At 32.7% G+C, this 10,773-nt stretch overlaps 2 protein-coding genes across 2 annotated transcripts; both read right to left on the reverse strand.

Moving 5' to 3' along the window:
- Window positions 1-3,004: 3,004 nt before the first annotated feature.
- LOC125856377 (probable caffeoyl-CoA O-methyltransferase At4g26220) lies at window positions 3,005-4,128 on the reverse strand. Its single transcript, XM_049535909.1, has 2 exons — window positions 3,832-4,128; window positions 3,005-3,710 (listed from the first exon to the last, which is right to left on the reverse strand). The coding sequence occupies exons 1-2, from the start codon at window positions 3,859-3,861 to the stop codon at window positions 3,006-3,008; spliced, it is 735 nt and encodes a 244-aa protein (XP_049391866.1). The 5' UTR covers window positions 3,862-4,128; the 3' UTR covers window position 3,005.
- Window positions 4,129-6,290: 2,162 nt separating this feature from the next.
- On the reverse strand, window positions 6,291-8,258 carry LOC125856376 (probable caffeoyl-CoA O-methyltransferase At4g26220). Its single transcript, XM_049535907.1, has 4 exons — window positions 8,140-8,258; window positions 7,668-7,838; window positions 7,183-7,239; window positions 6,291-7,097 (listed from the first exon to the last, which is right to left on the reverse strand). The coding sequence occupies exons 2-4, from the start codon at window positions 7,809-7,811 to the stop codon at window positions 6,450-6,452; spliced, it is 849 nt and encodes a 282-aa protein (XP_049391864.1). The 5' UTR covers window positions 7,812-7,838; window positions 8,140-8,258; the 3' UTR covers window positions 6,291-6,449.
- Window positions 8,259-10,773: the final 2,515 nt, after the last annotated feature.

Here is a 10,773-nt window from a genome sequence, read left to right on the forward strand (position 1 = left end):
TGTTATCCGACTCTAGGGATGGCAATGGAGCGGGGTGGGGTGGGTTTAAGACTATGCAGAGCGGAGCGGGTTTAAGGTTATACGGAACGGGTGACTACAGAGCGGGTTAAAGTGAGTTTTTTTAAAATTAATGTGGGGCGGGATGAGGCGGATTGCGGGTATATGTGATTTCATGTGGGTTCAAACTTAGTTTTAACTTTATACATGTTATAAGAGTGATAGAGCATTATTTATTAAGATTTTTTTTTAAAGCTACTAAAATATTCAAGATAGTAAACGAAAATGGTTCAATAAAAAATAATATAATTTCTTACATGTTTCCCAATTGACCTATAAAAAAATTAAGTCACTACCCTATTAAATTAATACTCCCTCTATCCACTTATAATTGTTATGTTGTGTTTTCCGAAAGTCGATTTGACCAATTTTCAAATTTATGTTAGAGTACATTAATTTGATATTTTAAACAAAAAATTTAGATATTTAAAAACTATACGAAAAGTACTACTTATAAATTACAATTCTTTGCATATCAATATGATGAAAAAATACGTCCTAAAATGTTAGTAAAAAATCTTATAGTTTGACTCTAAAAAAGGGAAACCATGATAAATAAAAGTGGACAGAGGGAGTATAACTTAATGAAAAATAAATGTATTTTTATGAATATTATTTTTAATATCAAACTTAACTAGAAAAAAGAAAATATTAAAAAATTATGTGGGACGGGTTCATGCAGGTGTAGGTCTATGCAGGCGGAGTGGGGTGGGTTGAAAATGAAAAAAATTGTTATCGGGAGCGGGGCGGATTAAATTTTTTACGGGTTAAGCTCAACCCGTCCCGCTCCGCCCCTAACCGCCCTATTGTCATCCCTGTCCGACTCCTCATCTATTGAACTATTTAAGTTCTGGAAGTAATAGAATTGCTTATTTATTTGAAAGAAAGACTTTTGAATTTGGTATAAAAACATTGGGGAAGAGCAAAATTATTGAAAAAAAAAAGTAAAAATAACTATAGAAGGAACAATAAATAAGTTGTTACCTCAATGAGCCATCATATTTCCTTGCTGATTTTGTTGAGTGTAAAATGAGAAAATAAGACTATTATTTTCATCTTGTAGCTTCAATTTACATAGTGCAGTAAAAAATTTGAAAGAAGTATACATAATTGCTATATGAGGAAGGTCAAAGAACAAAACAAATAAATCTAAAGTGCAAATTGTTTATTGACAAAAGTTTCACAATTAATGCAACATTCAATTGACTGTTGGAAAAATTCAGTTAAGAACACAAAAAGACATAAAAAAAAAATATAAATAAATAAATAAATATATATATATATATATATATATATGAGATGCACAATTATAATGCATTGTATGTGATGTATTAATAAATTCGAGTAGGGGAAGAGACTCAATTTAATATGAAATATTTTTGTATTTTTTATTTGTGATTAATATCAAAGGAACAATATATTTCTAGAGATTCACTATTTAATATTCAATTAATTACATGTGTTATAATATTTTGATTCAGTATAGGAATAAAATAACAATTCAACTTTGCACTTTAAAATTTCCAAGCATTGATGAAATTTTGCTCTTGTGAGTAGAAGATTAATTAAAACAAGGAGAGAGATCTAGAGAAAAATGGAAAAATTATAATGATGTTGAATTAAACCTTGAACAGAAGAAGATGAAGAGTTGAATGTTGTCCTTCTTCCATTGCTGTCTTCCACTTGCTTCACTCATTCTCAACTTTTATATATTTTAGTTCATAACTACTTGTATACATCCTCTTTTATATGGTATTCCTTTAGTTTTTGTGGTTAGGAAGCGCTATACTCCTAATATAGGGCTTCCTGACACAAATTTGGATTTAGTCAAACTTTCTATAAATATTGAATATCAGATTTAGTCGGATTTCAATGAGATGAGTAGTACATTATCTACATTTAATAGGACTTGTAAGACTGCATAGAGTTGGCAAGAAATGATTATTAGTCAAGCACATGGTTTTGAGGAAGTTACAGACAGACTGGTCCCAATAGAGAGCATGCTCAATTGTACTACTATTAAATTTGAACATGAAAAATGAAGCAAGTGGATACATAATTTTGTCTTCTTCAGCTTTGCTCAATTGACATGTTTTTAATGTTTAGGTTTACACCATACATTTTTGGAAATTATAAACAAAATTTTAAAATGAACAAGAGTTGATTTAATGTCCAATTAGTATCTAGTATTAACTCACTTTTTTACAATGGAAAAGACTTTAAAGATTTACAATTTTTATAAAGCAATATTGCTTAAATCTGTCAAGAGAAGAAACTTTCATATCCGCATTTCTCGAAATTATCAAAGTTTCATCATACTAGTGCCCTTTATTTACCATCAAATTGGCACATTCCTTTGTTTTTCTCTAGATGTGTTTAAGAAAAATCTTGTTGACATTCAACAAATATCTACCATCTTCATTAATAGCCCTACTTGTCGTCTGAACAAGTTTGACGACAAGTAGACTCCACCTCTCATTGCTCTAACAGCGAAATGCCCTAGAAAGGTTGCAGTAATAGATTCGTAACCCATCAATTTAGTTCAAGTTTAGCCCTTGTTTTATGCTCCACAATTTTATAGTGAGGCTTGTAGTATTAGCTAAACATAGTCATTACAAGATAAATGGGAAACTCTACCAAACGACCTCTTATAGTATTAACTAAACATAGTCATTACAAGATAAATGGGAAACTCTACCAAACGACCTTTTATAGTATTAGCTAAACAACGTCATTACAAGATAAATGGGTCTTATTTTATTTACACGAATATTTCTAGCAAAACTAGTTCCTAACATGTCTCGCCTAATTGCTTCGTAGACAAACATACCACGACTTTATTAGGATTATTTGCTTTAGGATAAGGCAAATATATTGCTAGACACTTAAAGTTGCTCGAATATTTTCATTTCAAACACCTTCAATTAAGACACGTACCTATTTTTTCGTCAAAAGAGTCGTCTGCAGATGGTCATTCCATCACCTAACGAAACTTGAGAAATTTGAATTCGGGTATCTGCAGCAAGGAATTTGTTGAACTCAAGTAAGTAACTTCTTTCTGATCTCATCAACTTGTGAACGCTTTCCTCTGGCATCGCAAGTGTTCCATACCATAGTGTATTATCATACACTATCAAACCCCCAATTTTCATCAGCTTCATTAGTCTCTCGTGATAGTTTCCGTAATTAGTTTTATCTGCGTCCACAAATGCAAAATCAAAACTACCTCTGTTTTTATCGTCTTCCAGGAGTTTGTCAAGAACAGGTAAAGCTGGAGAGTGTTTGAAATTGATCTTATGCTCAACACTAGCTTTTCGAATGACTGGCAGGCCTAGTTCATAAGACTTGAGATTCGAGTCAATTGCTAGAATCTTGCCATCATCAGGAATTGTAAGAGCAGTGAGAAGCAGAGAATATCCTGTGAAAACTCCAAGTTCAATTGTGTTTTTGGCGTTCAATAGATTCAACAACATCGCTATCAATTGACCTGAATCAGGTGTTGTTCCCATATAAAAATCAGGGAGATTTGCAGTTATAGCCCTGATTTCTTTGAGAGGCTCTGGTTCTCGAGGGTAAACACTAGTCTCCAAAACATATCGATATAATTCTTGACTCTGCAATAAGCCTTTATTGTCCCAGGGTGAACCTTCAACCTGTAAACATAATCAAATAACAAAAAATCAAGCATTCATCAGGTAACTTTGTCCGTCAATGCTTGTGAAGATTGAAGTTGTAATGGTTTATCCATTACAAATAGAGGATGAAGAAATAGACCTGATCAGAAGCGTTAGAATGAAGATTCATCCTCCGACCTGAAAATGCTAGTTGCTTTTTGGGATGGATGTAGATTCAGAGTCAAAGTACTTTCAATGCGGAATATAAATTCTCTCATTGCACTTGAGAATCTCTTGTATTATCGGTTCTTCTACCGAAAAAAAGCTAGGTGTCTCGCATGCCAACTCATACTTGCGTGAGAGATTTCTTTACTGCACAAATGGACAAATTTGGGTACCATATTTTAAGACTTCCTCCAAACTCCTACCTATATTACCTTCATTTCTTATGGACAAAATAATTTCAATTTGAGGTCGATTGGATTTTATGCTTGATACTTTCTGAGAACTTTTTAGTTATGGGAGTTGAAATTGAAAATGATAATGACTATGAATTTCCTCATTTATTTTCTTAATTAATGTTACCGGCCAATTTCTACCAAATTTACTAATTTGTTTTTTTTTTTTTCTAAAATTACGCGGTTAGACAAACATATACTAGTTAATTAACTAACATAGTTATAGTTAGGGCTGGGCATTCGGTAATTCGGTTCGGTTTCGGTTTTTTTTTTTCGGTTTTCGGTTCTTGTACCACACGTACCGAACACCGAACCGAATTATTTCGGTTCGGTTCGGTTTTTATTAATTCGGTTCGATTTATATTATTTCGGTTCGATTTTTTTTTAGGACCTGTTTGGTGAGCTTTTAAAATTTAAAATTTTGTAATTTTTTTGTTTGATTTTTTAGCTTAATGGGCAAAAAAAAGTGGTCCTTAGATTAATTAAATTAGTAATACATCTTTTTTGTGGTGCTGCTGAGTGTTGGTCGACTGGCGGCTGCTGCTTGCTGCCAGTCTGCTGCTGCATGCTACCGCTGAGCTGCTGCGTGCTGCGTGCTGGACTGTTGCGTGCTGCCTGCTGGCCTGCCGCTGATCGGCCGGTCGCTAGTCGACGCCGGAGCCCGGAAGTGGAAACTGGAAAGTGGGAAACTGAACGATGTGCGGGCTGCGGCAAATTAAAAAAGTTTGAACTTTGAAAGTGCTCTGTCTCTTTGACCTAATTTACCTATAAAATATAAATTATTAAATTATAATATTCATTATTTAATATTAATATATATTATAATATAATATAATATTATTTCGGTAAATCGAAAAACCGAATAATACAAAAATTACATACCGAAAACCGAACCGAAATATCGAAAAATACAAAAATATATACCGAAATACCGAAATAATTCGGTTCGGTTCGGTTCGGTTCGGTTTTTCGGTGTTTATGCCCAGCCCTAGTTATAGTTTGCATTAATTACAATTTGGAACTTACTTCTAGTTATAATTACATTCTCTCTCTCTCTCTGGAATCTCGCTCGTCACTCTCCTCTTTTTCAGTCATCTCTCCCTCGCCTCTCTCCTCTCCATGCCCAATCTCTTGCTCGCTTCTCTTCTGCCAATCTCTCTCTCACTTTATACAAACACAAATTATACAATGTATAATTTGTGTTTGTATAAAGCGGAAAAGAGATTGGATATATAAATACTAATGTTTTAACTCGATTCAATTGTATATGAATTCAAATTGTATGCAGGTATACAAATCCAATAATTGATACATATACATTGTAGTTACATATATAAAATTATCTAATTTATATACATATACAGTTCGCCTTTCTCCACTCTCTATCCTCTCTCACTCGCATCTCTCCTCCCTCTCCCAATCTTGCTCGCCTCTCTCCTCCCTCTCCCAATCTTGCTCGCCTCTCTCCTCCATCTGTCAATCTCGCTCGCTAGATATACAAATACATATGTATACCAGTAACATATATACAATTATTTTGACAGATATGCATATAAAATTTGTCTCTCTCTACTGTTTGCCCTCTCTCGCTCGCCACTCCCCTCCCTATAACATGTAGCTACGAATCGTAATTAACAAAATATAGCTATGGAGCATAATTAAGTTACTTTTGAGTGTCTATTTGTGAAAATTATCCGCTTTTTTCCCCTAGTGTGTTTAGGATACTGATGGAGGATTTTTTTTTTTAATTAGTAAACACGAACTACAATTTGTTTTGTAGAAGAGAAATGAGAACAAGAAGATAAAGGGGGAGTTTGTCAAGAGAGAAAGTAAAGTCTTTGAAAGGGGAACCGAAATATGTCCATTTGTCAAGTAAAGAAGTTGTTTTTCTTTAAATCGATACGATTAAATTTGAAGAACACATGACTTAGTTCAACAATTTCCCTAGCATATACGTAATCAGTAATATGCTCATATATAACATCAATAGATGAACATTTTTATTCAATCTAATTAATATTACGTTCTTTCCATTTATACCACATAATCATAAACAAAAGAGTGACGCTACACGAAGGTTGACATATTATTTATAACATCATCATGCTAATCACGAGGTAAAAAAGTTACTGGCTCCTTCATATATATAACCATATAACCCTCCAAGAAAATTTCATTTATTTTGATGATTAATCAAACCTTATTTGATGAAAGTATTGACAAGCGACATGACTTCTTAAGACAAAATCAACACTAATATGGTATGGAAGCGATGGTCATCCGCAGGTGAAACTTCAACTAAGACTTGTACCTAATTTCGTCAAAAAAGTCGCCTGCAGATGGTCATTCCATCACCTAATGGAACTTGAGAAATCTGAATTCGGGTATCTGCAGCAAGGGATTTGTTTAACTCAAGTAAGTAACTTCTTTCTGGTCTCATCAACTTGTCAACACTTTCCTCTGGCATACCAACTGATCCATACCAGAGTGTGTTATCATACACAATCAAACCTCCAACTTTCACCAGCTGCATTAGTCTCTCGTGATAGTTTCCATAATTAGTTTTATCCGCATCCACAAATGCAAAATCAAAGCTACTTTTGTTATTATCTTCTTCCAGGAGTTTGTCAAGAACAGGTAAAGCCAGAGAGTGTTTGAAATCGATCTTATGCTCAACACCGGCTTTTTGAATGATTGGCAGGCCCATTTCATAAGACTCGAGATTCGGGTCAATTGCTAGGATCTTGCCATCATCAGGAATTGTAAGAGCAGTAAGAAGCAGAGAATAACCGGTGAAGACTCCGAGTTCAATTGTGTTTTTGGCATTTAACATATCCAACAGCATGGCTATCAATTGACCTGAATCAGGTGATGCACCCATAAAAAAATAAGGATGATTTTCTGTTATAGCCCTGATCTCTTTAAGAGGCGCGGGTTCTCGTGGATAAACACTAGTCTCCAAAATATACTGGTGATGTTTCAAAAGAATGGATGATTAGTAAATTGAACAAAAAATTGGGAAGAAGAACTTGAAAGACGAAAAAATAGAGGACCTGATATAATTCTTGACTCTGTAATAACCCTTTATGGTCAAATGGTGAACCTTCAACCTGTAAACATAATCAAACAACGAAAAATCAAGGAAAAGAACAAACAACAACATACCCAATGAAATCCACAAGTGGATCTGGAGAGGGTAGAGCATACGTAACCTTATCCGTACTTTGTGATTTGTGAATGTAGAAAGACTATTTTCGATAGACCAATTTCTTTAATTAGAAAATAAAAAAAGAATAATTGAAGACTTCAAAGTGATACAAAACCACGAGTTGATTGCCTTTAAATGATAATTCTATTACTAGGTAAACGTTGCAGAAATTCAGTCAAAATGCCCAAACCCAACGGATTAAGTGAGATTTTCACTCAAAATGGTCGGGTAACTTTGTCCGTCAAGGCTTACGAAGATTATAATTATAGTAATAAAATTGGGCATGTGCAATGACAGATTCAGATTTAAGCAAAAAGTGAAGAAGTAGACCTCATCAGAACTCTTAGATTGCAGATTCATCCTCCGGCCTGAAAATGTCAGCTGCATTCTGGGTTGCAGAATCCACCGCAACGATGGTCTTTCATAAACGGCCTTCAAAGCAGCAAAGTTATGAGCTCCAATTACAGTCGCCATGTTTTTCAACCTTCAATTCTTCTAGCTCTGCAAAATAATTTAGGAAACATAAAATTTGTTGAACTGAACTCTGCTGCAGCAACTGAATTCTCTCAATCAGTTAAAGAAAGAGAGTATACAGATCTGGTGTGCCCACCACATTTGCAAAGGCACTGGAACAATCATGTGTACAATACATCTAAGTTTCGGTACCAAATTTTAACTTATGTTAACACATTACGATACTACTCGTAAGTTAACACAAACATAGTGTAGAAGTAGAAAAGAGTGAGGCAATTTTTACTCAAAATTACAACAACAAAAGTAGTAGAAAATGTTGAATTTAAACCTTGAACAGAAGATTTGAGTGTAGAGAAGGAAGCCTCCTTGAACAGAAGACGCAATCTTTCTTCCTATTCCTATTTCTCTCCCTTGCACTTGAGAATCTCTCGTGTTATATGCTCTTCCACATGCTTCACTCCTTTTTCTTTCTTTTATTTTTTTTTTAAAAAAATATCTTTGTTTTATTTTTTTAAGAATATCATTGTCTTCGTTTGGTCCCACTAGTGAGCATAAAAAGCATATTAGCGCTCTATAGTTATAATTTTAAGCATCAAATTTGTATAAATCGCAGTGATTTGTATAAATCGAGTGTCTGTGTCTATGAAAAATGCGTTTGTATATGTATATGTTATTTGTATTTGTATATCTACATAAAATTTGAATTCGTTTACAATTGAATCGAGTTAAAATTGTTGTATTTGTATATCAAATCTCTCTCTCGCTTTATAAAAACACAAATTATATATTGTATTTTGTATAATTCATGTTTGTATAAAGCGAGAAAGAGAGAAAGTCAAAAGAGAACTGGGCAAGGGAAGATTTGTATTTGTATAATTATAAGTGTATAAAACGAAGAGATATATATTTGTATTTGTATATACAGTTCTCTCTCGCTTTATGCAAACACAAACACAATTTATACATTTGTGTTTGTATAAAGTGAGAGATGCGAATGGCAAAGTGTTTGCTGTGAATTAAAATTAAATGAAATTGTTATAGCGTTTATTTTGAATTAATAGTTTGTTATTTTATACAATTTTTTCCTATTTTTTCCTACTATTTGGCCCATTTTGAACAGATACTTTAATTAAAAATATAATTTTATATAACTATTTAATATTGGGAAAATTGTATATAATAGCAAACTATTAATTCAAATTAAATGCTATAAATATAGTTTGATTTACTTGTACCCCATAGCAAACTATTGCTATTTAACCTCTCTCCTGGTGAATCTCGCTCGCCACTCTCGTTCTCTCCCTGGCCTCTCTCATTTTTTATATAAACACAAGTGTATAAAGTGCATTTGTGTTTGTATAAAGCGAGAGAAAATTGTATATATACATATATTTTCGTTCCCCTCTCTCCCCTCTCCCAGATCTCGCTCGCCACTCTCCCAGATCTCGCTCTCTCACTCGCCTCTCTCACTTTATACAAAAACCGCAAATTGTATAAAATGCGTTTGTGTTTGTATAAAGCGAGAGAAAATTGTATATATACATATATTTTCGTTCCTCTCTCTCCCCTCTCCTAGATCTCACTCGCCACTCTCCCATATCTCTCTCTCACTTCCCTCTCTCACTTTATACAAAAACGCAAATGTATAAAATGCGTGAAAATTGTATATATACATATATTTTCGTTCTCCTCTCTCCCCTCTCCCAAATCTCACTCGCCACTCTCCCAGATCTCACTCGCTCACTCATCTCTCGCACTTTATACAATTGATCTTTTTGTATATGTATACCAAAGTAGATTATACAACTGATTTCTTTTGTATATGTATAGCGAAATTTACATATTTATGTTTGCTATGGAGCGCAATTATGCAAAGTTTGCTATAACATACAAATATGAATTTTGTGTTTGCTATATGTGAAAGTTGCTCTTTAATATTAAAGATAGTATAAAAAAAAGTAATAAATTTCTTTTAATTTGTTAATTTAATAAAATAAAAGATTTATATGAATCATTTGTATCAACAACTCTCTCAAATCTTTTCCACAAGAAAACTCAAACAAATACAAAGTGAACCAAAAAGTCCGAAATGGGAAAAGAAGATGGCCCACATATATAAGAAAGTTCAATTATTTCGGTTGATAAAGAGTTTTGTCCAATGATAAAAAGGTAAGCATGTGAAGAAAGGAAAAATTATTTGGTAGAATATCTTTTAATAAATAATTATTGATTTTAGTGATTTTTTTATTTATTACTATAGATAGTACTATAATAAATTGTTTATACATTAAAAGTAATATAGATATTTATAGCATTATATAATAGTACTATAGTAAATTCTCCATACATTAAAAGTAATATAGATATTTATAGCAATATATAATAGCACTATAAAAAAAATTATTCATTAAAAAAGGGTCAAAAATGCCCTTAAACTATGTGAAAGGAACAAAAATGCCCTCCGTTTATAGTTTGGCTCAAAAATGCCCTTAGCGTTAATACTTTGGTTCAAAAATGCCCTTAAACTATGTGAAAGGAACAAAAATGTCATCCCTTTATAGTTTGGCTCAAAAATGCCCTTACCGTCAATACTTTGGTCCAGAAATGCCCCTATAGTTACAAAATGGGTCAAAAATGCCCTTTTCCGAATAAATATATATTTTTTCTTTTTAAACACATCTTCGTCCTAATTAAAATATTATTGAAGAACACTATTCTTGTTTTCTTTCTTCTAAAATCACTTTAACAAATAAAAAGGTAGGAAATATTTTTTTTCTTCTTAATCTCATTTTATCAATTAAAATAGAATAACGTCATGTACCCTTTGGACATATAATATATGTCATATATAAGATTATAGTATATCCATCATTAATTTATATTTATATAACGATAAAAAATAAGAAATATTTTCATTTTTTATTTTTTTCTAAATTGAAGTAGGATAAACATTTGCTAATTT

This window comes from Solanum stenotomum, chromosome 2 (genome assembly GCF_019186545.1).
Source record: "Solanum stenotomum isolate F172 chromosome 2, ASM1918654v1, whole genome shotgun sequence".
NCBI lineage: Eukaryota > Viridiplantae > Streptophyta > Magnoliopsida > Solanales > Solanaceae > Solanum > Solanum stenotomum.